Source organism: Daktulosphaira vitifoliae, unplaced genomic scaffold, assembly GCF_025091365.1.
Source record: "Daktulosphaira vitifoliae isolate Bord-2020 unplaced genomic scaffold, ASM2509136v1 Scaffold_5, whole genome shotgun sequence".
Lineage (NCBI taxonomy): Eukaryota > Metazoa > Arthropoda > Insecta > Hemiptera > Phylloxeridae > Daktulosphaira > Daktulosphaira vitifoliae.
The window spans coordinates 7,363,745-7,388,800 of record NW_026099576.1 but is presented as its reverse complement, the minus strand read 5'-3'; the positions used below and the strand labels follow the sequence as shown (position 1 = coordinate 7,388,800).

Sequence of the window (25,056 nt, the reverse complement as noted above, 5' to 3'; positions counted from 1 at the left end):
GAAGTATGTTCCGGTTTATCGTAATAACCATTAATTTAAATTATAGTATAATACTTAATGTTTTAAATTAACTGTTATCAATTTTGATAACTCGATGCTAACATCTAATTGATTTACAAGCAGGTTGAGATAATATAGTGTAGTAAAACTGTAAACAAACTTCTTTTCATAGTAATTATGACACTCTAAAAATATATGAAATATATCATTTTAATTCTCGATTCATTACTACACCACCTATATACAATATATATCATACGTATACAATATAATATTGTATAAATAATACATTTGTTGAAATTTCATTACAAAATTTATTTATTTTATTTTAAATTCCTAACATTTGATGAGAAAATAGTTATTATTTATAAAATGGCAGGTATGTATTGAGGTATTTCAAGTTTAATAATATACATAGGTGTAAATTTAAAAAAATATCATTATTTTGAAATTGTTTGTGAAAGGTAAAGATTAAGCTACATTTTAACTTATATATTAATATTATATAATATACACATATATTAATTTATCTAACTCTTCAATTAAAGGATTCTGTAAAAAATACAAGATAACTCCAATTTTCATAACTACAAAATTTTTTTAACTTTTATCTTAATAACTTAAAATTTGAGTTTGAAAAATCAGAGTTTCTTATTTTAGCACACAGACCTTCAATTAGTAATTGAATATCTATAATTAGGATTTTTAAAAGCATATATTTTGTAATTTATGACTAAAAATAAGAAATTAGTTTGATTTTAATGCTGTATTAAAAGTGAGTGTTCTTTAAACTTATCTATAAAAAATAAAAAATAATATTTATTTTGGCCTACAAAGAATAAAGAGGAAATAAGCATTAAATTTGCATTCTTAAAAAATTATGTGTATTATTATGTTTTATTTAGAAAAAACCTTTAAAAGTTTGACCACCTTTTTTTTAGGTTTTCTATACTTATCTGAATATATTAAATAAATATACCATGAAAAATAACTTCTTTTACCTTTAAATATTTTGATTAAATTCTTTTTACAGATGAATCTTTGTTAAACATGTCAGATCAAGAACTACGAAAGTTACCTAAATCTGAAACGTGCCATAATATTAATATTTTAGATGTTAGTAAAAATAATTTACAAAAATTGGAAAATGTTGAAAATTATAATAATCTTATTGAAGTAATGTATTTTATTGTTTAGTGAATGTTATTTTTGGTTAAATTATTGAGCTTATACTTTTTTATAGTTGATTGCAAGTCATAATCAAATGATGAGGATGTATACTGTTTCAAAGTTAACAAAAATTGTTAAGTTAGATTTATCCAACAATCACTTAATGAGTATTGAGGGACTTAGAGATTTAGTCAACTTAAAATGGCTTAATTTATCTAATAATAAAATCAAAGTAAGATCATCTAAAAAATTGAATTTTTATGGAAGTCATTAAGTCATGCTTAGAGTTACAATGTAAACTTATATAAGTTTCATAAAAAGAGTTATGTGTTCACAAATTATTAAAAATAACAAAATTGTTTAATATTTACAATCTTCATTTTCTTACTAGTTTTTAAACTACAATCTTGATAGTTGATTATTATAATATTGAAGTTTTAATGTTATCTTAAGCTTTATCAAAATAAATAAGTTCTAGTTTAATTCAATTGTTTATATTAATAAAATCGAAGTTGAAAAAGAAATAGTTTATTTTATTACTTCACTTTTTGCATGAAAATGATAATATATTATGCACATTATTGATAAATCCCATGTATATATAAATATATATATTATTTCAGATAATCGAACATTTAAATACAAATGTAAATTTGGTACATATAGATCTTTCATTTAATAGCATTACATACATTACCAATCTAAGTCATCTACTGAAATTAGAAGTAAAGTGTCATTAATTAGAAATTATTTTTGTAAATATTAGCACTTCAAATTATTGTGATACTTATACTTTCTTTTATAGAGATTATATTTACATTCAAATCAGATTTGTCATTTAACAAACTGTCAAAATTTTTTACCAATAAGTTTAAATATACTAACATTAGCCAACAATAATCTTAATGATTTAAATGAAATATCACAATTATGCCGACTAAATTCTTTAAAAGAAATTTCATTAACTGGTAATAATTGCTTAGAAGATTATAAATTTAATTACCGGCCCTATATTGTGAATTGGTGTCCTAATGTAAAAGTAATTGATGGTTATGCAGTTGATGACATTGAAAAGTAAATGTTTCAAAATCTATTTTCTTTTTTCACTTTTTTTAAAGTATACGTTTTTACAGCTTAAAAGCAGAATGGCTTTACAGTCAAGGACAAGGTAGAAAATTTCATACTGGTCAACATGCTGCTCTAGTTCGGTATCTAACAGAAACTTGTCCAATTACTAACCATGCATTGGAAACTGAACATGAAAGGAAATTACGATTAGTTTTAAGTAAAGCTCAACAGTATAGAGAACAATTACATAGTGAGTTTGAAATAATACTATGCAGATGTATATTAAAGTGGTCTTTATTTGACCACTTGGTTTATTTTTTAAACTAGAAGGGTAGTACCTTGCATTTTGTGTTATATTGTAAAAAAAATTTGTTATAAATTTTGAATTTTCTAGGTGAACCCCAACATGTACCTCAAAGGGGTTGAAAATTGAAGAAAAGGGAGAGAAATATAGTTTTTTGTGTGTATATTTTTATATATTAAAAATAATAAAAAACATGTATAGAATCAATCTTCTAGTAAAACATTTTAGGAAAATAAAAGGTCTTTATATGCATTTTTGTATCATTGACCTATGCTAATTTGGAATCCGGTTTCAGATTTTTTCTATCACATCTAGTTAGTTTTTTAGATAATTACTAATTTGTAATTAAGTGATAATAACATGTTTAAATTTTATTGAAAAAATGTAAAATTTTTAAATTGTTTTTAACTTTCCTAAGATAATTTCATGATATTTAATAAGAATTGTGCAAAATATAAGTTCATCTGATTTATTTAAATTTATTTATTGTCATTATTTTTTAAAAAAACTGAACTTATTTGTATAACTTTTTTGGTTTAACTTACAATTATGATATTATAACCAACAAATAGAAAATTTTTGTAAACCGTGTGTCAAATTTTTCAATTAACTCTACCTCATGTTCATAGCATCAGTAACACCACTTAAATGTTTTAAAATATTTTTGACTTCTACAATACTTTTATTATTTAACCAATTTTTCGAATTTTGATATAAAAATTCATACCTAATCAGAGTCATTGAATTATATGTTTTATACCATAAATATTTTTTTGATTTCCATATTACTTTTATACATGCTAAAGTTTGTTTGATTTATTTGTGTTTCAATTGTTTTTAAAAATATAGGAATTTCATGACCTGAAATAACTTAAAATCATTTTTAATATTTTATAAGATACATACAGAAAACTATATTTTCAACCCCTTTTGAGGAACATAAGGGGTTGATCTAGAACACTTAAAATTTACGAAAAATATTTATTTACCATATAGAACAAAATGTGGGTACTCCTCATTAAAATAGTCTTGAAAGTTGGTTAAATAAGTACCATTTTAATGTGTAAAAAATGATAATGTATAAAAATATGTCATATTTTATTAATAAAATATATTTATAAATTAAGGCACCGATTGCAAATGATTGTTTTTATTCTTTATCATTAAATTTTAGCTGTAATTTAGGTATAAATAAAATTATTTTAATGCTCATTAATAAAGGAAATTTTAGTTATAAATTATGATCTATGCTTATGAAATAAGTTTTTTATGATTTGGAATTTTTTATCTTGTTAGTCTGACTGCTTTCTTTAGATTTCATAATGTTTTTTGTAATAAAATGTTGGCTAACCAAATTAAACTATTTTAAATGTGTAATACCTTGTACTCTGGGTTTTTTTTATTAAAAAAAAATTATTTTTAGGAACATCTATTCCAAACTCTACTGTGACACCACAAGATTCTTTAATGACTAGAAGTTTAGATCCAAGTGCCTTAAAGTCTACAACTCAAAGATTATCTAGTGGTCCTGAAAGCTGTCAAGTTACTCCAAGTAGTATGATACGTAGTGTACATTTACCATTATCTGACAGTAAAGGGCAATCTCAACCTTTACCAGCAGCCAGTACTATGTTACCAATTTTAGATAGTTTACCAAGTCCTCTTACTCCCTGTTTACCTAATTCAAGACCAATAATAGGGCTTCAGACTCCTGCTGGTGAAGAATCTAGAGCACCAACCATGGAAAAACTACAAACTATAAAAAATAAAGCAACATTGATGAACATTAATGAAAATAATAATTGTGGTAAAATATTCTATTAAAAGAAATTTTTAAATTAAAACTAATATCTTTTTTTACCTATAGATTTAAATCAATCAGCAACTATAATACAAAAATATTGGAGAGGATATCAAGTACGAAATCTCAACAAAACTGTAGCTAATGTATATCAAAATTTACAGATGCTTCGTTTTAATGAATATATAAAGTAGTGAAATAATTTTCTAATAAAAATTTCAAATAATTAATTGGTGTATTACCATATGTTATTAAAATTTTTCTAAATTATGTATATAGGCATTTAAATAAAGATTTGGGCGACACAAAATCTACACTTGAAAAAGAACATGAATTAATCATTTCACAAATGCAAGCTGTCAATGAATTATGGAAAAAAGTAATTTTTATAATTTATAATTTGATGTATTAACTTTTAATTACTTGTATCGTAAAGATAAATTTTATCTGCATTTACTCTTCAAATTATATGATATACAAATAATTTTATGTATATTATATTTTCTTCTTTTTAATTCAAAATATGACTCCCGAATTCTAGAGATTAAAATAGTTTTGATTATAATTATTGCTTACTTAATTAATAATATTTTAGGTAAATAGTATTGATAGTCGAATAGGAGAGAACAGCGGAAATGACAATTACAAATGCCTTGAAAAAACATGTACTATACTAGATACTAAGGTAATAAAAAGAATTTAATCATACAAAATATGAATGACAAAATAAAACAGAATTTTATAATATTGAAAAACTCATTGAAATGCATAATAAATAAAATAATTACTGAAAGCTATTATCTAATTTATCTTGTTCATAAATTTTAAAGTAGTCTATTATATTGTGAAAGTAATTTTAAGAATTGTAAAATCTAAATAGACATATCTTAAAATCAACTTTTTAAATTGGTACCATATTCATTGTATATGTGTATTTTAGTAAGAAATATATAACCTTTAAAATTTAATATCAGTTTTAAAAATAAAGGTTTAGTTTAGTTTTATTTATTTAATATTGAGTTAGAATTACACATGTATCTATGTACGTTCATTATGCTCACTTCTACTTAATTATTAAAAAAAAAATTGACTTAAAAAAAATGATTAGTTATTGGATGCTATTATTAAATAAAATTGGGTAACCTAAATATTTAGTAAAATATATTTATTTGTATACTTAGGCATAATCAATAGTTTTGTTTTTATGTTTAGATCATTAATTTAATATAATTGATATGAAATTTTATTGTTTTCAATTAGTATTTAACATGGAGAATCATATAAGCATGTTACAAAAGTTTCTTTAAATTTTGTATATAATAAAGGATCACTATTTGAATTATTCTAGAATCAATTTTTTTCAAGGTTAAGTTATTAATTTGAAAATGAAGAATTGATGAAAACTGTTAGACAATATTTTATAAAAAAATAATGCAATTTGATTTTTTTTTTTAGGTACAACAACTTCAAAACTCAATGGATCTTGTGTTGAGATGCGTTAGTCCTTCTGTTACTAATGAAGCTGAGACACAAACTGATATAATAGCTGTTCAAACACCAGATGCATGTTGTCAAAATTCTAATATATTAGCACGGCCTAATTTTCTTCCTTTGTCTAAATCGTGTACCAACCATGTAGAATCTACTAATAATTTAAGATAAGATTGATATGTATAATTTCTATTTTTATATACATATATATAATAAAAGCTTTTATGCTACTTACTTAATATCTAGTCAAATTTAAGAAAATAATTATAAATTAGTTGTAAAATAATTGTAATTTATGTAATTTTGTACTACTTAAAATATATATTGATTTGTCATTAAACACTTAATTATAATATGTATGAAATTGATATAATTTTTTAATAAATATACAAAATGTTTCATATTTCTTAAAAAATAATTTATTTTATGTGTTGTAGTTAACAAATTTAAGTACTATAAGGCAATACTTTTAAATGCATTATCAAACAAAATTAACATTTTAAACGACCAACATAAAATGTAAATAAAGATCATTGATGTAAAACTTGAATAATTATGGTATCACTATAGGTAACACACATTTAACAGTTAAAAATTAGAATACTTTTCTTATATAATTTTTATATTTAAGTTTTACAGGTAAATTTTATAAAATAAAATTGCTTAAAACTATGGTCAATTAAAAAATACAACAATAACAAATTTATATTAATAAAATTTTAGTTATATCACTGCCCTTGTGAATAGGTAACATATTAGCTTTATCAGTAATGATCAACTTCAACAAAAATGTATCAAAACAAACTTAATTTTTAAAAGTATAGTTATAAACAACTCAGTTTGTATTTTTTATTATAATTCAATACAAAGTTTAAATTTGCATTAAATAAATAAATAATATTTTTATGTATGAATTTCCTGAGTGATTTAGTCTTTTTATTGTATTGAAGAAGCTTGTAGTTTCCCATAGCAATGTTAAAATTTACTATTATGTTTCTCCTTCATTAGGATCAAACATTAAAGCAGTTAGTGCAAATATTATGAATACTATACCACCAACAACAGTTACTGTAAGTAAAAAAAAATTAATTCATGTTTCAATTAATGCACAGTTTTTTATTTACACATACCAGTGCGAACAGATATTTTTTGAGCAATGTATCGTCCACCTATAACTGCTAAACCTGTACAAAATGAATGACCTAAAATCCCTCCAAGTGCAACACCATATGCATTCTAAAAATTAAGTATAAATTAAATTTTTTCTTCAACATTCATTTTTAAATAAATGTTAAATACTTCTCCTGCTGCTAAAATAATAGTGGCTATCTGGCTACGATCTCCCCATTCTGCTAGGAATGTCATGGTAAATGCTTGAATTAAAGTTTGAGATATTAATAATAGGCTTTTACTACCCAGCCTAAGCTGCCATTGTCTTGGAGATTGATTTTCAATATCAATTTCCTATATAAAAAAATTATGAACAAAAGATTTTTTTGCTAATTGTTATTTTAACAATAACAGTGAATGATAATTACAGATTGATTGAGTACTTAATAGTTATTTTGATCTTTGTTTAAATATTTTACAAGAACACTCAAAACATAATAAAAAAATCATAGAAATAAAACAAATACATTACTATTAAAACATAAATCTTGTTTATTATTATAAGTTCATTACTAAAACATACTAGGGAATATATTTTTTCTTACCTTTGTATCATTGTCAACATTTGGGATAATGGTATTGACCACAGGAGGTGTGGTAGATAATTCATCAGCATTTTGTGTAACAGGTGAAGTTTCTTTCTTATCCTTCTCATTCTTTAATTATTTTATATTTTATTTCAAAACAATAAATACACAGCATAGAGAAGTTAAAGAAGAAATTGTAAAGTACATAAAAAAAAAAAAGGAATAATTTAAAAGTTAGAATATAATTTATACAGTGCTTATTTTTTAGCCCATTAATTTTATTTATTGAGTAGAATAACTAAAAATTTAATTGTAAATAAATTTTAGATAAATTAAATTATTTAGAAAACAATGAATTCTGGTTACCTTGTCTAATATATATAAAACAAAGTAATATTTCTCGAAATGTTTATGGATGTATCCACATTTTCAGTTATGTGTTGATGTTTCGGACTCGTTGTAGAGTCTATGGTCAGAGTGTTAGTTACAGGTTCATGATTGTAACTATACTATTTTCAAACATTTATATAGTTAACATTCAAATATTTAGATAGTTTTAGTTTTAGCTATAGAGGTGGGCAAGAACTATCCATGCATTGAGATCTATAGGTCTATGGTGCAACCCTTCTCCAAAAGTACATAGCTAAATGTATAAAAACAATATATACCACGAGCTTGTAACTATTACTCAGAAGATGGACTCTGCAACGAGTCCAAAACATCAACACATAACTGAAAATGTGGAGTTATTCGTTAACATTTCAAGCAATATGACAATTCACAAAAGCATTACCACATTCATACAAAGTAATATGCTAAAATTACTTTCAGTTTTCACACAAAAGCAAATATCAAATATTAGTATAGCAAGCATAAAAATCAACATAAGCAAACAATGTATTATCAAAAATAAAATAGAATTATATGACTTATTCCTCTCTTAAATTATGCATATTACAAACCATCACAATTCAAATCAATCATACAATAAATTTATGAGGTTGATATGAATAGTTAGAGTATATTATACTCTAATTAATCAACTACCAACATTGAATGATTAGTTTTTTTTATTGATTATTTGGCAAACATCACTTGGATGGGGCTTAGTGCAAAAAAGAGTTAAATACTTTTTTGACAAAATTTAGTTAATTGTGTTAACTTTACAATAATATTTGATGTACATAAATTTGTAAAGTAAAAAGTCAATATTTGAGTCAATACATTTCTGAAAGAAAAATTTAAACTGCTCTCCACAAAATACTACAAATAAAAAAAAATAAAATAATAAAACTTATAAACACCTGAAACTATACACAAAGAAAAAAAATTAAAGGGCTAAAAGCCCTAATTTCAATCATCACTATAATAACTCAATAATAATGCAACTAAGTTAAAATAGCTTAAACAATAAGATAGCATTGGTACACATTGTGCAATAAGCTTTATACCATGAGCGTCATTTGGAGGGGCAAGGAGGAGATATGTCCATCCCTGGAAATTTTTTGATCCTCCTTTATAAAAAATTTTGTATGTACTCGTTTTATCTAAAATAACGTTAATATTATTATATGTTTTGTTTTTAAATTTTAAAACATGTTTTTGATTATTTAACTTTACAGGAACTTTTTATTTTAATACATTTTTTCTCTGAAGTATTAAAGTGTTTGATGACTAGAAAAAAAAGTTATCTACACCCACTAAATTTTATCAGATGGGCGTCCATGCTTGATACTGATGACAAAGCAAAACTTAATTTAATTAATTATAAATAACTTTATAATCCACCACTATTGAAAACCATATTTGTAACCATTTCCTTTTTATCATAACCTAAAGGGAATTATCTATAAATACATAATATAATTTTTAAAAGAATATAATGTAAAATAATAATATATTGAAATTTTTACAAAATAATTTCATAATAATGTATTTGTTTTATAATTATATATTTTAAACGTACTCAATAACATCTGTAATTCTATATGTTAAGTACTTATCTTTGAAGTTTAGAGAGTGTTAGGTTATTGGAATCCCTAATTTTTCAATAACCACCCCATCCCAACTTTAGTTTCATAATAATTACACAACGTTTACTTACTATTCAATAGATAAAATGGTTTGAGCATTTATACCTTACTTAATTTCATTGTTTTATTTAATATAATATAATATGATTATAGAGAGGTGGTTTTGATACTAAAGAACCCTATCTTTAAATAATTGATAAAACTTGAAAACAGTGACGGTTAATTAAATTAACATTGTCTCAAACATAGATTGAAATAAATTATAAAAAAACTATTTTTGCATATATTGCATCAGAAAAAAGTCATCTACCATCTATCCACTAAAAAAATAATATTAAATTCAAGGATTCAAATTTAAAAAATAAATTTATTTGAAAATGTATATGTTAAATAATATAATCTAATATTTATATCAATTAGAAGTTTATTTTTTAAATATGTAATAATTTTAATGATTTATTACTGAAATTAGGAATAACTATAATGAATGTGTCATTATATTTAAAAGTGAACTATGTTTCAAATGGTATGAAGGTATTAAGCACACAAGTTAGAAACCGCCACTGATATTAATCTTTACAAAATCATAAATACATACACAAAACACAAACTTTGTTTGCAAGAGAAGCATCCTACTTTAATGTGATATTATAATTATTTACCTCAGTTTCTTTTCGTCTGATATCAGCCTGAACTTCTTCAAGCTCATCTTGACCTTCATTAGGTGACATTTTAAAGCCTTCACGTAACATTTTGATACCAAAAAGGGCAAATAATGCAGCGGATATATAATAAGTATACTCTCTTCGTATAATTGTAGCAGCCTGCCCAAAAAGAACTATAAAAAATCATATTTTAAATTTTATTCATAATTATAATATTATTATTTGTATATTTATAATTATCGTTTACAATAGTTTTCCATAAAATGATTTCCAAGGCTGACTGAATTTTTCCACGTTATGGTAAATATTATAAGAGAAATTATGAAAAGAGCAGTCAGCTCTTGACAAATAATTTTAATCATTGATTTTTGTCTACAATTTAAAATATATATAATGATTTATATTATTTTTTATTTATCTTATTAAAAAGTAATTTGATACAAAACTATGACAATTTTATCAAATTAATTTAACTTATATAGTATAAGTAGAAGTAAAACAGAGTATATAGAGTACGAGTTTGACAGAGAACACGAGGTAAGTGAAATGAGGAGGTCAGTGACAATAGGTGAGGACGTGATTGGAGAGGTGGAGAGTTTTAAGTATTTAGGGTCAGTTGTGCAAAAGAGTGGTGGTATTGACGAAGACGTAAGACACAGAATTAAGTGCGGGTGGTTAAAGTGGAGAGAAGCGTCTGGTGGCTTATGCGATAAAAGAATTCCAATGAGGCTGAAAGGTAAATTCTACAAGACTGTAATAAGGCCAGCTATGATGTATGATTCAGAGTGTTGGGCGGTTGATAAGAAAGTAGAGCAGAGAATGAGTGTAGCAGAGATGAGAATGCTTAGATGGATGAGTGGAGTGACTAAAAAAGATAGAATAAGGAATGAGCATATAAGAGGGAGTACAGGTATAGCGTCAATCGTGGATAAGATGAGAGAAAATAGACTTGGATGGTTTGGTCATGTTATGAAGAAAGAACAATCGGAAGCTGTAAGAACAGTTGTAGAAATGAATGTTGAAGGAAGAAGAGGTAGAGGAAGACAAAATGAGATGGAGGGATGCTATTGAATGCAATTTGAGGACAGCTGATGTGAGCGTAGATGATGTGGGAGATCGTGTCAAGAGGAAGTTTAGGATAAGGGTAGGCGACCCCAAGTAGTTGGGATTAAGGGAGGAAGAAGAAGAAGATAGTACATCGATTATAAACTTATATTATAACATTTTATTGCAAATAAATAATAAATCACCTGATAAAACTGTCATCAGGGCAAGAGCAGATATTGCACCAGCAAAAACAGTAAACCTCGATTGTCGCATAGCCATTATAGCAGCAATGAAAAATGTCTTATCGCCCAGTTCAGACACAACAATCATTGAAAGAGATTTTACAAAGGCATGAACGAATCCTAGACTAACAACAGGTTGTTTTATAAAATTCTTTTCAGATGTTACTGACATTGATTCATCTTCATCTAGTGGTAATAAATCAATATCTGATGCTGCTATATAGGTACAAATTGAAACAAAAACTACTGATGTCTTGATGAAATCCATGACTAATTTATGAGTATAATCCTTTTTATATTATCAAATATCTGTATACTTATCAAATAAAATAGCACAAAAAACTGATTTAATTTAGAATTCACAAAATATGTAAAAAGAAATAAAGGTAAAATTATCCTTATTTTTTTAAAAAACTAACATAAAAATTAATTAATGTCATATTAATTAATATTGCAAATTTAGATGAATAATCGCCGCTAGCATTCTGCGGTAAAATTTGTTCCGATAGTTATACAAACAAATAATCTTCAATAACAGACGCACAAGTAGAAATTAATACTAATGACATTGATAAGTGAGTACCAATGAGTTACAAATTGTTGTTTTACCTAACATTTTAAGTTTTATTTAAACGCGCTTGAGATAATTATTACTGTAATCACAGAAAAGTGACTGTAAGACCATGTCAGAGATCGCTTGTCGCGCTATTCGGTATTATCACTTATCAATAATGTCAAATGAGACAATTTAACTGCGAATAGCAGATTAAATACTTATTTAATAATTTAATAATATTTGTAATCTATGTAGTTTATATAATTATAAAAATATTTTTTATAATAATATAATATTTATAAGCTATCTTCTTGATCTATGTGGACATGGTTTTTGAGATACTAAAATAGTTGTCTTGTTTATACTTAACAGTGGACCAATTCTTAATAATTCTCGTTTGACTTTATGAAGTCCAATATATACTTTTATTTTTAATATAACACACAGTAATACAAAACAATATTGTTAAGAATTTTTTTTTGTTCTCTTTCAAGCAAACTTGGATTCAGTTAATAATTTAAAATTTGAACTTAAATACATGACTTAAAATTTCTCGGAAAACCATCTCAATATTAGGCCGAATCTAATATTTTTTTTTTTTTTTTTTGGATTTGCCACCCTTTTATAGTGGAATAAAATGTAATCTAGCATTCCAAAATTCAAAATTTCAAGTTTTCAAAATAGATAAAAATAATTAGCAGCTACCGATTACATGAAACACAATTGAAAGCATAATACGATTATCAATTCTATCAATGTACGTCTAGATAATGTACTCCTTACTGTAAATTTCACTGTCACTATATAGTTTAATATTTTTCCCGTGATATAATAATACTTGGATAATCAACATGGAATTGATGGTAATGAACTATAAAAAATGTAACGTTTTGTTACTTGGAAGTTGTTTAGAAAGATAAATTTAAAAAGGTTTTATTATTTTTTAATTTAAGTTAACCTCACAAATATTTTTTTAATTCATCAAAAAATATTTATAATCAAAATTAATTTTGTTTTGCTTTGCTTTATAATATAATTCAAGAACAATATGTAACTAAAAGTAGCCAAAAAAATATGTCAAAATTATTTATACTCTGCGAGTCATTGAGTTGTTTATGTTAAACTAATCATTCTATATATTTATATATTTTATACTTTAATATTACACTTGGAATTAAAAACATGGCGAATATGTACATTTATAATAACACATATTACATAATACTCACAAAAAAGAGAAAGTACTTAGATATTAAAAAGAGCAAAATGGAAAAAATAATTTATTTGAAGAAATTAGCAATTCAAGACATGAAGATAGTGATTTGGATTTAGATTTAATTATTTTAAATTTATTAAATAATCTTTTAATAACATGAAAAATAAAACTTCAACGTGGTAATTTGCAGAAACTATTCGAGTATTAGAGTATTAACATATTTTCTGCGTGTAAGCATCTAAAAAATTAGTCTTTCGTAGGGGACTGTGGAAAGTATCACTCACTTATTTTTTTTACATTGTTATGAAAAAAGTATCTGGAATAAATAATTATTATAATCAATAGAAAAGAATGCCGCCCTTAAAATTTGAATTCGGTGAGTAATAAACATATAAATTGATATACGACAATAAAAATTAACACAATAACAAATTCAAACCCTCTTAGAATGGAAGGATCAAAAAAATATTTTCATTTAAGCTCAGAGATTCGAAAAACAAGGTTCAACTTTAATATAATTTAAAAGTTCAAATTCTAATTGATATTAATTTTTAACGTGCTAAAACTGATTTCATCCCACTGTGTGCCTTTGCGTTCTAGCTCTAAGTCTTATTAGAGAAGTGAAACCGGTGCAAAAATGTATTTGCTAGTATATAACTTGGAGCTAGTTGAAGTAGACGCTTTCTCATCCAACGGCGGTATATTTACAGGGATTCTTGGAGTTCGGACCCTCTCTCATTGAAATAAATTTAAAGTAATGGAGTGGTGAAGTTCTCCACTACTCTTCATTCTGAAAGTTATCTGGATCACTTTCCTAGAACAAATTTGTACAAACGGGCCATTATTCAAATGCTCTGGGAATAATTATTTAAATTAGACTTCCATTTTATTCAAATAGAACTAATAACATCAAAATATCTGAATTTAACTTTATTCGACTCTTTCAATATACGTCACGATTAAATATCGATATACAAGAGTAACTAATTTAAAAATTGTTATCAGTATACCACTCAGCCGGTTCAATTATTCTGTCAAAAAGGATTGATGGCGATCATCGTTTCTAAATACTTCTACAAGAGTAGAACAATTAAGATACCTCACGCTCGAATAATTGAACTAAACTCTTCATCGTGGCTGTCGACGACTCCAAATTTGCACCTGGAGGGGACGATGCATACTACAGAAATGATCCTGTGAAGTATGATCTTAATTAAATAATTCAATTTTCTAGTATATAACTTGATATCATGACTTAAAGGCGTGCATAATGACATTATTTGAAAATCTATATACCTACTTATTCTTATCTCACTAAATGCTCTAAATAACCTGGTACACTTAAACTTAAAAATTTAACTAAATTAACATTGGAGATTTAATGCTTATATTACTCTAGTCCTCATTGGTTCACTTTATTCATTTTTAATTATTTCGCCGAATACTTTGAAATATGAGCACTATCTGCTGCTTGATTCATGAACTATGATACTCAAGTATAATATGTTTCATTGAACTTATAAATAATTTTGTTTTATATATGCGTTGTAAATATTTAAATAAAACTTCTTAAAATGCAAAATCATATATCATTAAATATTACATAGCGATAAATAGTGCCAAGGTGGATAAAACCACCTTAGTTAGTGCCGAATAAAATTTTAATGACAGAGTGTGCAACGGTCCACAATTCTTATCAAATAAATATATTCATTTCAATTAAACAAATTACTCAAATCATATATTCTAGTTTAGTTCTAAAATTTGTGTAATAATTACCTTATACATTGATATAATTATCGTCCGTTACTATTCGATTATTGATGCGAATAAGTCTTAATGTTCGCCAATGCAAAAATTAAAAATAAACGTGAAAAGTAAGTAAATCAAATTATATTTATTATTTTATATTAAATTTGTATAAATTATAGATTATTTTACTATTATATTTTTGGTACCATCTTAAAATAGAAATAAAAATATTTTATAGAGTTGACTGGAGTGGCTCAATGGCGTTGGGTTGCTAATGATGATACCTGTGGTATTTGTCGTGTAGCATTTGAAGCCTGCTGCCCTGATTGTAAATTTGCTGGGGACGATTGTCCATTAGGTATTAAATTTATTATTTTATTAAAGATGATTGTATTCTATTATTGTGTATTTAATTTAGTGTGGGGTCAGTGTTCTCATTGTTTCCACATCCATTGCATAATGAAATGGCTCAACGCTCAGTCAGTAAACAATCAATGTCCGATGTGTCGCCAGGAATGGAAGTTTCGGGAATAAACACAGACAGTTCATCATCACTTACTTTATCATATAATTCTGAACTACCACCACTTCCTGAGAGTCTAAGTCGACTTAGTCTTTATGATACATTATCATCCAATAAACCAGAACCTGCTCTTCGTCAATCACCTAAACCGTCAGAATATATCAATTCTTTTAAGCAATTACGTCAACCACAATTATCTCATGAACATTCGGATTTAAAACGTCCAATTGATAAACCACCAGTTCCTCCGAGAAAACCTTCTTCAGTAGACATAAAATTAGCCCATCTTCGTAGTGAAATGGTAAATAATGATTGGTAATTAGTGAACTATTGACTATTATTTGATCAAATATTTCAGGGAACTTTGCGGCAGATGGATTTACAGCTTTTGTCTCAACTTCGACAATTAAATGATTCTATCAGTTTGTTTAGACAAGAGCTGCTGAATATGGATACTTATTTATCTTCAGACACTGATGAATCAGATACTACATCTATTTACTCTAATGTTACTCCTAGTAGTTTAGAATTATCTCGTTCCTCTACTCAATCATTACCTAAACAGCCCCCAACTACTACTGATTTGTAAGTTTTTTAAATTTAATTGGCTGTTGTATTTGTTTTTATATATATATACATTTTAATAAAATACAGTTATAATGGAATTAAGTCAATTTAATAAACAACATTAATAAGAGTAAGTGTTGATATTTATTGACCTTTATTATTATATAATTTAGTATGATACTAGATTTAATAAAATATTTGACAAATATTTCGGTCTTTTAAGTATAAACCTAGAATGTTCTACTATTTTGAGTTTTATTAATACATCAGTGTGTTAATCAGTTATAAATGTATAATCTCTGATTAAATAAAGTATCAAAAATTTTTTAAATATTAGTGATAAAACAATCTAAATTTTACTTTCATGATTTTCTAAATTTTTGAACACTGGGCAAAGTTATTCTACTCAAATTTGAGTTGAATGTTGTATTAAATATTTTTAATTTTTGGAGAGTTAAGCCTTCCCTATGATACTATAAATTTTATGATTAATGAGCTAACTATACATGAAAACAAAAAAATAAAATATACTCAGGTATAAGGAGTAAAAATATACAAAAACAAAATTACAGTTATTTTAAATAACAAAATAAGTTTTTATTTTATCCAGTATTTTACTTAAAAATCTGTTAACATATATTTTGATTCTTTACTATAAAAGCAGGCCATAATTTTTTACATGAAGGATAATATATTCTAAAAACAATATTAATTATGATTAAAACTAAAAAAAATACCACACTTTTTGTGTTCCAACTGTTAATGTATAGTTGTTACTACTTTTTAGTCAACAAAAAAAGTGTTGATTAAAACACACTTGTATGTATTTAAGTCAATACAGTTACTTTAAATTGTAAATATTTAATATATTACAGAAGAATAAAAAGATAATTTTTTTCAAAAATTACAATAATGTAATTATATTTTAATATTTTTACAAAGAGAAACACATACAATCACATAAAGATAAACCGGAACCAAAACAATAATAAAGTACAATAATTATAGTAATAATAATAATAAAAAAATTGTAAAAAGAATTTGGTTCTTTTTACAATGATAGTGATTATAAAGGCGACCAAATTCTATATCTACAGAATTATGTGACAAAACTCATCAATAAAATGCAATTTAAATAGTTCTGCAAATACGAGTCAATTTAAGACTATTGACTGTGTGGTACAGTTGGTGCCATACGACATATAGTAGCTATTCCAGATAATATAGCTGATTGTAAGAAACTTGGTGTAGTAGGTTTGTTTGCAAAATTTTCAGCAGCTACTCTTAAATCACCAAACATAAGTCTTGTATGAGGATTTCTTTGCGATGCATATCTTAAGGTTAAGAAGTGATAATAAAATACAATTGTTAATAATCCTGAACGACCAAAGAATGACATAAACAATGTTAGAGGCATAACCAGAATTTCTGAGAAGGCAATAAGACGGAGAATACTGCGTGATTGAAATTCTACCAATGAAATTAATAGACGAGCTCCCCACCATGAATTTTGTCCCAATAACTAAAACAAATAATAGATAAGAATTTTATAAATAAATATTTTACTCATTTATATTACTATTAGTAATAATACTAAAAAAAACTATGCCACAAGTACAATTAATTATAGTAAAACTACTAATTTTCTTTTTTTAACTAGTTATATTATACATAAATGATAAATAAATTCATGAAATCACAATTAAAAGATAAACTACAAAATAAAACATATACAATTATTCTTTTAACCAATCATCTGTATAACTTTTTTTACTAATTATTCTGTTGATATCTTATATTAAATATTATGTATAATTTATTATTATAATATTTTATTACATAGCCATTAGCTATAATATAGATAATAGCTTATGTTATCACAGCATTTATTCAAATTAAAAAACACATAAATTATGATATGTTTATATTTTCTTCGGATTATAAATTTTATCTTTCAATTATGATTTTATGAGTTAATATATTTTATATTTACTTACGTCCAATAATGTCAACGAATAACTTGCAAAATGTATTAATGAAAATAAAAATACTGGCAAAATTATAACTACATTTATAATGAATTAAGGAATGCTTTATCTTTATGTATTAATTTGAAATGGACTAACTACTCATGTGAAAAATAATATTTTTATTGAAATCTATCACAAATTAAAGTTTTCTTGTGAGTTCTTTATGGGTGGAAAAAAGAAAAATGTTCTCATGATATTTTTTCTTTGAGCTATTCAACTTTAAAATTAAAAACCCAGTATAATGGGAATGTGGCATAGTCGGGAAAAATGTATATTATATCTGACAGTGATTAACATCACTATCATTAAAAACAATTCAATGTGAATCTGTTAAAATTTTACAGTAATATGTATATTTGTAATTTTAAAATTATAATGTTTCAACATTTTACTAAAATATTAAAGATTTGTTATATTATTTATTTTATTACATAATAATTATTGGAAATTTCTGTAATCGTTTACTCTTTTGCTAAACAGTAAATTACTATCCTTCGGGAACATGAAGTACATAAAACCCATTTTTTACTGCTGATTTTCTACAGTCTTCTGATAATATAAAAATATGTTTCTGAGAAATAATTTTAATTTTAAATAAATTACTTTTTCGATAAAATGTAGAGTTTTAGCCTTGGATAGCTAAATGCATTACTAAAATGTTGTCTAAATTTCATTCACACATCATAGTGATATTAGTTTAAAATTAAAAATAGAATTGCAATTCAATTGTAATAAAAGGATACGAATATTAGGTGATACATATAAAAATATTAGTGAGTATAGTAAGTAATGACAACTATCTTCTTTGAATAACTGTGTAAGGAATTGAACAGAAATTTGCATTGTTGGTAGACGTTGATGTAGTCGTAATGCACTAGTAGCTGCATTAGCTAATAATATTCTATAATATGCGCTAGCTGGATTCCTGAAAAAAAAAATAAAAATAAAATTGAACATTCTTATATTAATAGTAGAATAAAAAACTTCGTATTTAATTATTTATTTTTTAATTTCTAAGACTTATAAATAAAATTTCTTATAAGCTGCTGCTAATAGTAAAGATAAACTTTATACGGTACCATTAATAGAATCACAAATAGGTTATTTGTTTTATAATTGTAGGAGAAGTGAAAACAAATGATGTGATTATAAAATATTTTTTGAAAAAATATACGTGTTAATATTTCATGTGAGTAGTATTCAGTAAATTGTAAAAAAAATCGTGAGTACCAATGTCGCAACCGACGTGTGAGGGGTTAGGGGGTTGTAACACTCATAACCAAAATGATTAACGTTGTTTAATTGTTTTAGTTATAATAACTTTTATTTTTAGCTTATTTAAATTTTTTTTCTAAATAACGATGCAGCGTGAAAAATTTTTGGCAAATAAAAACTAATCGAACTCTTCAAATTATTTTCTAGTTGCAGCCCTATTGTACACACCTAAACCAAAGCATTGTTCTCTACCTCTAAACTCCAATAAGAAAATTTTTTTTGAGGATAAAATTGTTTTAAAGTAAAGATACATAAAAATATGAATGAGTAAAAAAAGGGTAAATAACTATAATTTAAAAATCACTATAATTTCGAGGGAAATTATCAAATTGTCTCCTAATTTCACCACTCCTTCAAATAGATTTTCTATCATAAACTTTGAATGAAGTGAAAACAAATTTTAATAAGAGTTTATTTAAATGTTTACTCCATAAAATGTTTAACACAACAGTTTTATACATTTTAATCAATAACGTGAAGTGGGATTAAGCATCAACATTGTCATTTATTAATATTTTAGAAATCAAATATATTATATTAAAAAATAGATTACTGCTATACGCTACGTATAGGTTGTGCAAATTTTTACAGAAAATTTGGTCTTTTTTATTTATATACCTCAAAATGTACAAAACTATATTATATTATTTAATTATTACCTGGATAAATGTTAACGCGTCTGGTATGACATTCGTGTACTGGTGGACCAATTAAAACGAATTATATTTTTAATAAATAAAATACTATTATAAATATAAGATCTCAAAATATTTAAGCGAAAAAACATCACTCTAAATAGTAACGTAATTAGAGGGGTATATAAAATTAAAGTTTTCACAAACCTCTCTAAAATTTTTTAAAAAAAATTACATCTTCATACAATTCTTAGTTTAGTTCTGTGGGTGTATCTCACTTACTGATGCATATTTAATATTTTTCTGCTCTGGGTATAATATATATAAAACATTCTATGCCAAAAATTTCAGATAATAAAAAGATATTTTTTTGTAAAAGTAATAACTTTTATGATATGCCCTTAAATTTGTTTGGATTTTTAAAATTTGGACTATTGTTCACTTTGACACCTACTAAATACGCTACTGACCCTCATTTTATCTTCATTATAAAAGTGGTCGATTTAAATATATTTAAATATATAATTTTGATCGTCTTAAGTACAATTCATTTTGCATTAATTATTATTAATATTAAATAATATTTTTATTTACTTTTAATAAAGTCAGTTTTTTTTAAAGAATAAATTGATATGTAAATATGCATGTTAATTTTTTATTCTATAATTCTATAGCGTTTCGTGTAAAATTAATTAAACAATGGTGAACTAAATATTCAAATTAAATTATCTTTATTAAAATAAAGATATTAAGGTTGCAATTCGTAATTACTTTATTATGAATATCATAACTAATTTAACATTGAGAACAATAAGATTCACTAATATATTTTTACATGTCATTGAGCAAAATTCGCTAAACAAGAGTTCATCATTTTATCGAGATAAAAAACCAAAGATAATGTAGTAAAAAGTACTTTCTAACTTGGCATAAAAAATTAATTCTATTAATAATTAATTTAGGCTTAGAATTATTTTGTTTATTCAAATTAAAAAAAGAGTTAAACAAACTATATAATAAGAATAAATATTATACATTTTTTTCCATATAATTTGCAAAAACAATTATTTTAAAACACTATATATACAAATTATAATCACCATTAAAACAACTCAATTACGCAAATTGATTTAAATTTAATTCATTGCCGTAGCCATTTTCTTATTGTTACATCAGTAACTTATATAATATTGGTATTTTTTTTTTTACAAGGCTATTAATTAAAAATATTTTTAAGAAATTCGAGTATATAGACATTAATTATACAATAAAATGAACTATGTATTACATGTATAATGTTCTGTGGTATAAAAAAAAAGTTATACAAATAAAATACGCTATATAACGTTGCATGGAATATTGTACCAAAATATACTTAATTTATGTTGAATATGTTCAAGAAATTTCATATTAAGAGGGACAAGGAGGGGATGCGAATTGAGCTTAAAGAGCCTATCTCGAATTTTACTAATCTAGTCATGATTAGTGACTTGTGAGTTTTTCTGGTTTTTTTTTTGATCATCAGCTCCGGGGCTCATATAGGTCTTAAATCGACTCTGATAAAAAGAAAGATGTTGATTTTTTGATCATAAGTTAAGTATGCAGAGTACTGTAACCACTACAATTATTGTATTGTCTATCCCCCTAATTTACTCGTTAATAATTAACTTTATTAGTACGAACTGATGGTACCATAGAGAGTGAATCTCAGTGTAAAATAAAAAATAAGACTTGAAGTGTCAATATAGAAAATATACGTAAAATTGACGATAAAAGTGATCTTGTTGTTAACAATTCTAACATGTTTGATAATAATGAATATTAGATTTGAACTTGAGTTTTTTTTTTTAAATTGAAAAATAAAAACGAAAAAAATGTTTTACAAGCAAACAAATATAAAAATATTGGCTTGATTTGGTAAAACACTAATCATTAAGGATTGATAACGTTAAAATATCGTTATAGTTTCGATATCGGTCGTTTTTTTGATAAAATTTCGATATCAATATTGTATTGAAATATCGCATTTTTATCAATATCGATTTGAAGGATTATCAAAAATAGATTTTATATTAAATTTAAACTTTATATGGACATTTTCAGTGCATATGACGGTTCACGTCAATATTTAGACGTACCTACAGAGCGGTATCAAAATCACTATTATGTAAATTTCAAAAATATCAATAATTGATTTATTGTGATATCGATACATCGCTATTAAATATCCAAAACATCAAAATGACGTCCAAATTTTTTTTGAAAAATCCTATTAGTTATATTACATGAGAATGTAGACAATAGTCCAAAATTGTAGTCAAGAAAGAATAAAGTGTATGTGTCCCTCAACTTTTTTTTGAGTAATTGAACAAAAAATATTGGTGTAGTTTGAAAATTTTTTCAATGAGTAACTAAAGCTTAATACTCTACTTCGCAAGACTGATTGATTTGTAGGAGTTTTATCCTCTATGGTTCTCCTATATAAATTACATCAATGGCTACCAATTATTAGTAAAAACAAAAAAAAAAAAAACAGGTTATTCAAATTTATTTCTTTAATGAGGAAGCCTAACAGAAATATATTGTTGAATAATTAATTTTTCTTCAAGAAATTATTTAAAAATATTCATAAGAGTTTCATTTATTCAGTGATGGTCTTTCAGACTTTTCTTTGAGTGGGGGAAGGGGTTAAAGAATATGTTGAAATTCATCAGAGTTTTACCCTATAAAATATTACATAATACTTATCAGTGCAGTTCAGACCACTAGACCCTCACTCACTGTTAATCTACCACTTATTTTATTTTTACAATATGAATAAAAAAAATATTTTAGAAGTATATTTATTGAATGTTGTTACTATTTTATAACAATTCAGGGCAATAAACTCTTTCTAACTTTAAGTGATATAAAGTATAAAACAATTTAAATAAATAATTAGGAAGTTATTGTACAAGTTTTTTACCCTGTGTTGTAATTTAAGGTAACTAATGAATTAAATATCATCTATTTAAAGACTTTAAAATATTAAATACTTGGTATTGATTTTGGAAAAAGTTGATAAATTTGAAGTTAATAACAAAACTAATAATTTTTTTTTTTTTTTACTGTCTACCAAGGAATTAGTATGTAAATCTAACAGAATTCAAAGTTACTAAAAAAAAAAAAAAAAAAAACTCTAGACCTTAGTTTTCCTATAATTCTAGTGTCTATAATAGGAATATGTGGCACCTTTGAGATAATATTGTACCAAAAAGGAATCTAAATAGGTAATATAAACATACGCTTAAAAATTTAGAAATTTAGTAGAGGTGGTTGTTAACAAAATCTGTTTTATTGCATCCACCTTTTTAGATCTAAATGATAAAAAATTGCAATTCTGCATGTTATAATATTCATTTATATTCTACAGATATAACACATTTACCATAAAGTTTATAGCTAAATATTAATAAGTATAAAACTTTAATTAGATAGTATCTTTACAATCAAAATGAAAACATTGAACTACTCATACATATTATTAGAATATATACTAAGTACATTTAGAGCTTTAAAAAATTAATATATAAAAAGTTAGATTAACCAGTTAATTATTTTTAATTTCTTACCAAAAGAGAGGTACTAGGTAAGCAAATGTAAAAATAATTGCTGCTAATCTAGTGGCCCATAATGTTACTTCAACTTTATGCGTAACAATATGTTGTTTAAGACATTCTATTCCTTTTGGTCTTCTATCATTATCATCACCTTCAGCCATTTCTTTTTATGATCTGTAAAAAACATACAATACTGATGAACATATATAATACATAAGCTAAAAAATTATAGCTTACAACTAGACACTTTAAAGTTATGAACAGTAGATATTTAAATTTTGATTATGAATTAAAAATAAAAATTTATTAAGTATTACTCACTAAAAAAAAAAATAAAATAACGCTTAATATGGCACCTACTCAAAATTAATGATTTTTATGTAGATATATAATTAATGTAAAAATGAATTGATGACAATCAAAAAAGAAACTTTTCTGAAGAAATAATGATAACCTGTTTTTTTAAGGACGGCCACTTCAGAAATTATACAGTGTAGCCAATATTAGAAAAGTTTTAATATGATAATACGTTATTTTATTTTATTAAATTAAACAACTAAATGTTTAACTAAAAACTTTTTAAATTGTTTGTTGTAAATTTTTCCAACCTAAAAACTTGAAAAACTTATCAATGGTGTAAATTATGAACAATAGCCCAGTAGTAAGCTTTGTTTTCGGGGTCGGCTTAAGTACTCAAATAACCACTTAGGGTGAAAATTTTCCAGGGGCAGATAAATACAAAAAAAGATAACTTACAAAACAAAGAAAAATAATTAAAAATAGAAGAATTCAGTTTATTAAATAAATATTGAATTACATACAATTAAAAACATTTTACGACACAGTATACTTAGAGATTAATTTCAGGCTTCGGCTGATATTTGATGAATTAATCCCATGAGAAGTAATTTTATTACATTATGCAAGCACTCAAAATTTTACCAAATGTTTTTCTAATTATTCATAACACATTGCAGAATTTCGTAAGTTAAAGTCTATCACACGTAAAGTATCAACAAATAAGCCTTTATCAACATTATATTCCAAAGATTATGCAAACATAAGATTAATATTTACACACAGATACTGGGGCACTATTTTAATAAAGATAATATCTTTATATGAAAATACAATAGTATAGTAATTTCATAAACTTAATACACAATATATGATACTATCAAGTACTACCTCCATAGGACAAAATAATAAAATACTACCCAAATTAATAAATCCTTAAATAGTGTTGTCTTTTTAAGCTGTGGTTATTAAATTTTAATGATCATAGTATATAATGATAGTTTAACAAATTATTAATAAAATAAAATTAACACTTGTTATAATTAATTAATGAGATATTAAAATCTCATTAAAGTTTCATTGAGATT

The 25,056-nt window shown here is 24.7% G+C and overlaps 4 protein-coding genes and 1 non-coding gene across 10 annotated transcripts; 2 read left to right on the top strand and 3 right to left on the bottom strand.

Annotated features, from left to right (window-relative positions):
• Positions 1–157: 157 nt before the first annotated feature.
• LOC126906757 (centrosomal protein of 97 kDa) lies at positions 158–6,011 on the top strand. 2 transcript variants are annotated; one of them, XM_050687583.1, is made up of 11 exons: positions 158–379; positions 1,034–1,176; positions 1,244–1,402; positions 1,794–1,895; positions 1,976–2,244; positions 2,304–2,488; positions 3,966–4,349; positions 4,410–4,533; positions 4,623–4,722; positions 4,939–5,028; positions 5,799–6,011. In XM_050687583.1, the coding sequence occupies exons 1-11, from the start codon at positions 373–375 to the stop codon at positions 6,003–6,005; spliced, it is 1,770 nt and encodes a 589-aa protein (XP_050543540.1). In that variant the 5' UTR covers positions 158–372; the 3' UTR covers positions 6,006–6,011. The 2 variants fall into 2 exon arrangements, with proteins under 2 accessions (XP_050543540.1, XP_050543541.1); XM_050687584.1 differs by lacking the exon at positions 158–379 and adding an exon at positions 714–775.
• Positions 6,012–6,269: 258 nt separating this feature from the next.
• LOC126906758 (transmembrane protein 165) lies at positions 6,270–12,211 on the bottom strand. 3 transcript variants are annotated; one of them, XM_050687585.1, is made up of 7 exons: positions 11,480–12,211; positions 10,227–10,402; positions 8,983–9,078; positions 7,550–7,660; positions 7,134–7,298; positions 6,965–7,070; positions 6,270–6,902 (listed from the first exon to the last, which is right to left on the bottom strand). In XM_050687585.1, the coding sequence occupies exons 1-7, from the start codon at positions 11,784–11,786 to the stop codon at positions 6,823–6,825; spliced, it is 1,041 nt and encodes a 346-aa protein (XP_050543542.1). In that variant the 5' UTR covers positions 11,787–12,211; the 3' UTR covers positions 6,270–6,822. The 3 variants fall into 3 exon arrangements, with proteins under 3 accessions (XP_050543542.1, XP_050543543.1, XP_050543544.1); XM_050687586.1 differs by lacking the exon at positions 8,983–9,078 and having other exon boundaries at positions 6,274–6,902; positions 11,480–12,208; XM_050687587.1 differs by lacking the exons at positions 7,550–7,660; positions 8,983–9,078 and having other exon boundaries at positions 6,278–6,902; positions 11,480–12,204.
• Positions 12,212–14,298: 2,087 nt separating this feature from the next.
• Positions 14,299–14,501, bottom strand: LOC126908741 (small nucleolar RNA U3). Its single transcript, XR_007704832.1, has one exon. It is a non-coding gene; the product is annotated as a small nucleolar RNA U3 (small nucleolar RNA).
• Positions 14,502–15,280: 779 nt separating this feature from the next.
• LOC126907289 (leucine repeat adapter protein 25-like) lies at positions 15,281–16,262 on the top strand. The gene is made up of 3 exons (XM_050688453.1): positions 15,281–15,400; positions 15,461–15,866; positions 15,924–16,262. Exons 2-3 carry the CDS (start codon positions 15,507–15,509, stop codon positions 16,152–16,154), a joined length of 591 nt encoding a protein of 196 aa, XP_050544410.1. The 5' UTR covers positions 15,281–15,400; positions 15,461–15,506; the 3' UTR covers positions 16,155–16,262.
• A 620-nt stretch (positions 16,263–16,882) lies between these two features.
• Positions 16,883–24,133, bottom strand: LOC126907007 (Krueppel homolog 2). 3 transcript variants are annotated; one of them, XM_050687990.1, is made up of 5 exons: positions 24,032–24,133; positions 23,684–23,845; positions 18,906–19,087; positions 18,130–18,197; positions 16,883–17,654 (listed from the first exon to the last, which is right to left on the bottom strand). In XM_050687990.1, the coding sequence occupies exons 2-5, from the start codon at positions 23,830–23,832 to the stop codon at positions 17,298–17,300; spliced, it is 756 nt and encodes a 251-aa protein (XP_050543947.1). In that variant the 5' UTR covers positions 23,833–23,845; positions 24,032–24,133; the 3' UTR covers positions 16,883–17,297. The 3 variants fall into 3 exon arrangements, with proteins under 3 accessions (XP_050543947.1, XP_050543946.1, XP_050543945.1); XM_050687989.1 differs by having other exon boundaries at positions 23,993–24,122; XM_050687988.1 differs by having other exon boundaries at positions 23,909–24,098.
• Positions 24,134–25,056: the final 923 nt, after the last annotated feature.

Excerpts from the sequence above, each read along its gene's own strand:
- LOC126906757 (XM_050687583.1), top strand. Across the intron at positions 1,403-1,793 it reads TATCTAATAATAAAATCAAA|ATAATCGAACATTTAAATAC; the intron begins GTAAGATCATCT and ends ATATTATTTCAG. Across the intron at positions 2,489-3,965 it reads GTATAGAGAACAATTACATA|GAACATCTATTCCAAACTCT; the intron begins GTGAGTTTGAAA and ends AATTATTTTTAG.
- LOC126907007 (XM_050687990.1), bottom strand. The coding sequence starts at position 23,832 with ATGGCTGAAGGTGATGATAATGATAGAAGACCAAAAGGAATAGAATGT. Across the intron at positions 19,088-23,683 it reads TACCTAGTACCTCTCTTTTG|GAATCCAGCTAGCGCATATT; the intron begins GTAAGAAATTAA and ends TTTTTTTTTCAG. Across the intron at positions 18,198-18,905 it reads ATATGTATCACCTAATATTC|TTATAATTTTGCCAGTATTT; the intron begins GTATCCTTTTAT and ends TTATAAATGTAG.
- LOC126907289 (XM_050688453.1), top strand. The coding sequence starts at position 15,507 with ATGGCTCAACGCTCAGTCAGTAAACAATCAATGTCCGATGTGTCGCCA. Across the intron at positions 15,867-15,923 it reads CCCATCTTCGTAGTGAAATG|GGAACTTTGCGGCAGATGGA; the intron begins GTAAATAATGAT and ends CAAATATTTCAG.
- LOC126906758 (XM_050687585.1), bottom strand. The coding sequence starts at position 11,786 with ATGGATTTCATCAAGACATCAGTAGTTTTTGTTTCAATTTGTACCTAT. Across the intron at positions 10,403-11,479 it reads CCTGATGACAGTTTTATCAG|TTCTTTTTGGGCAGGCTGCT; the intron begins GTGATTTATTAT and ends GATTTTTTATAG. Across the intron at positions 7,299-7,549 it reads ATGTTGACAATGATACAAAG|GAAATTGATATTGAAAATCA; the intron begins GTAAGAAAAAAT and ends TTTTTTATATAG.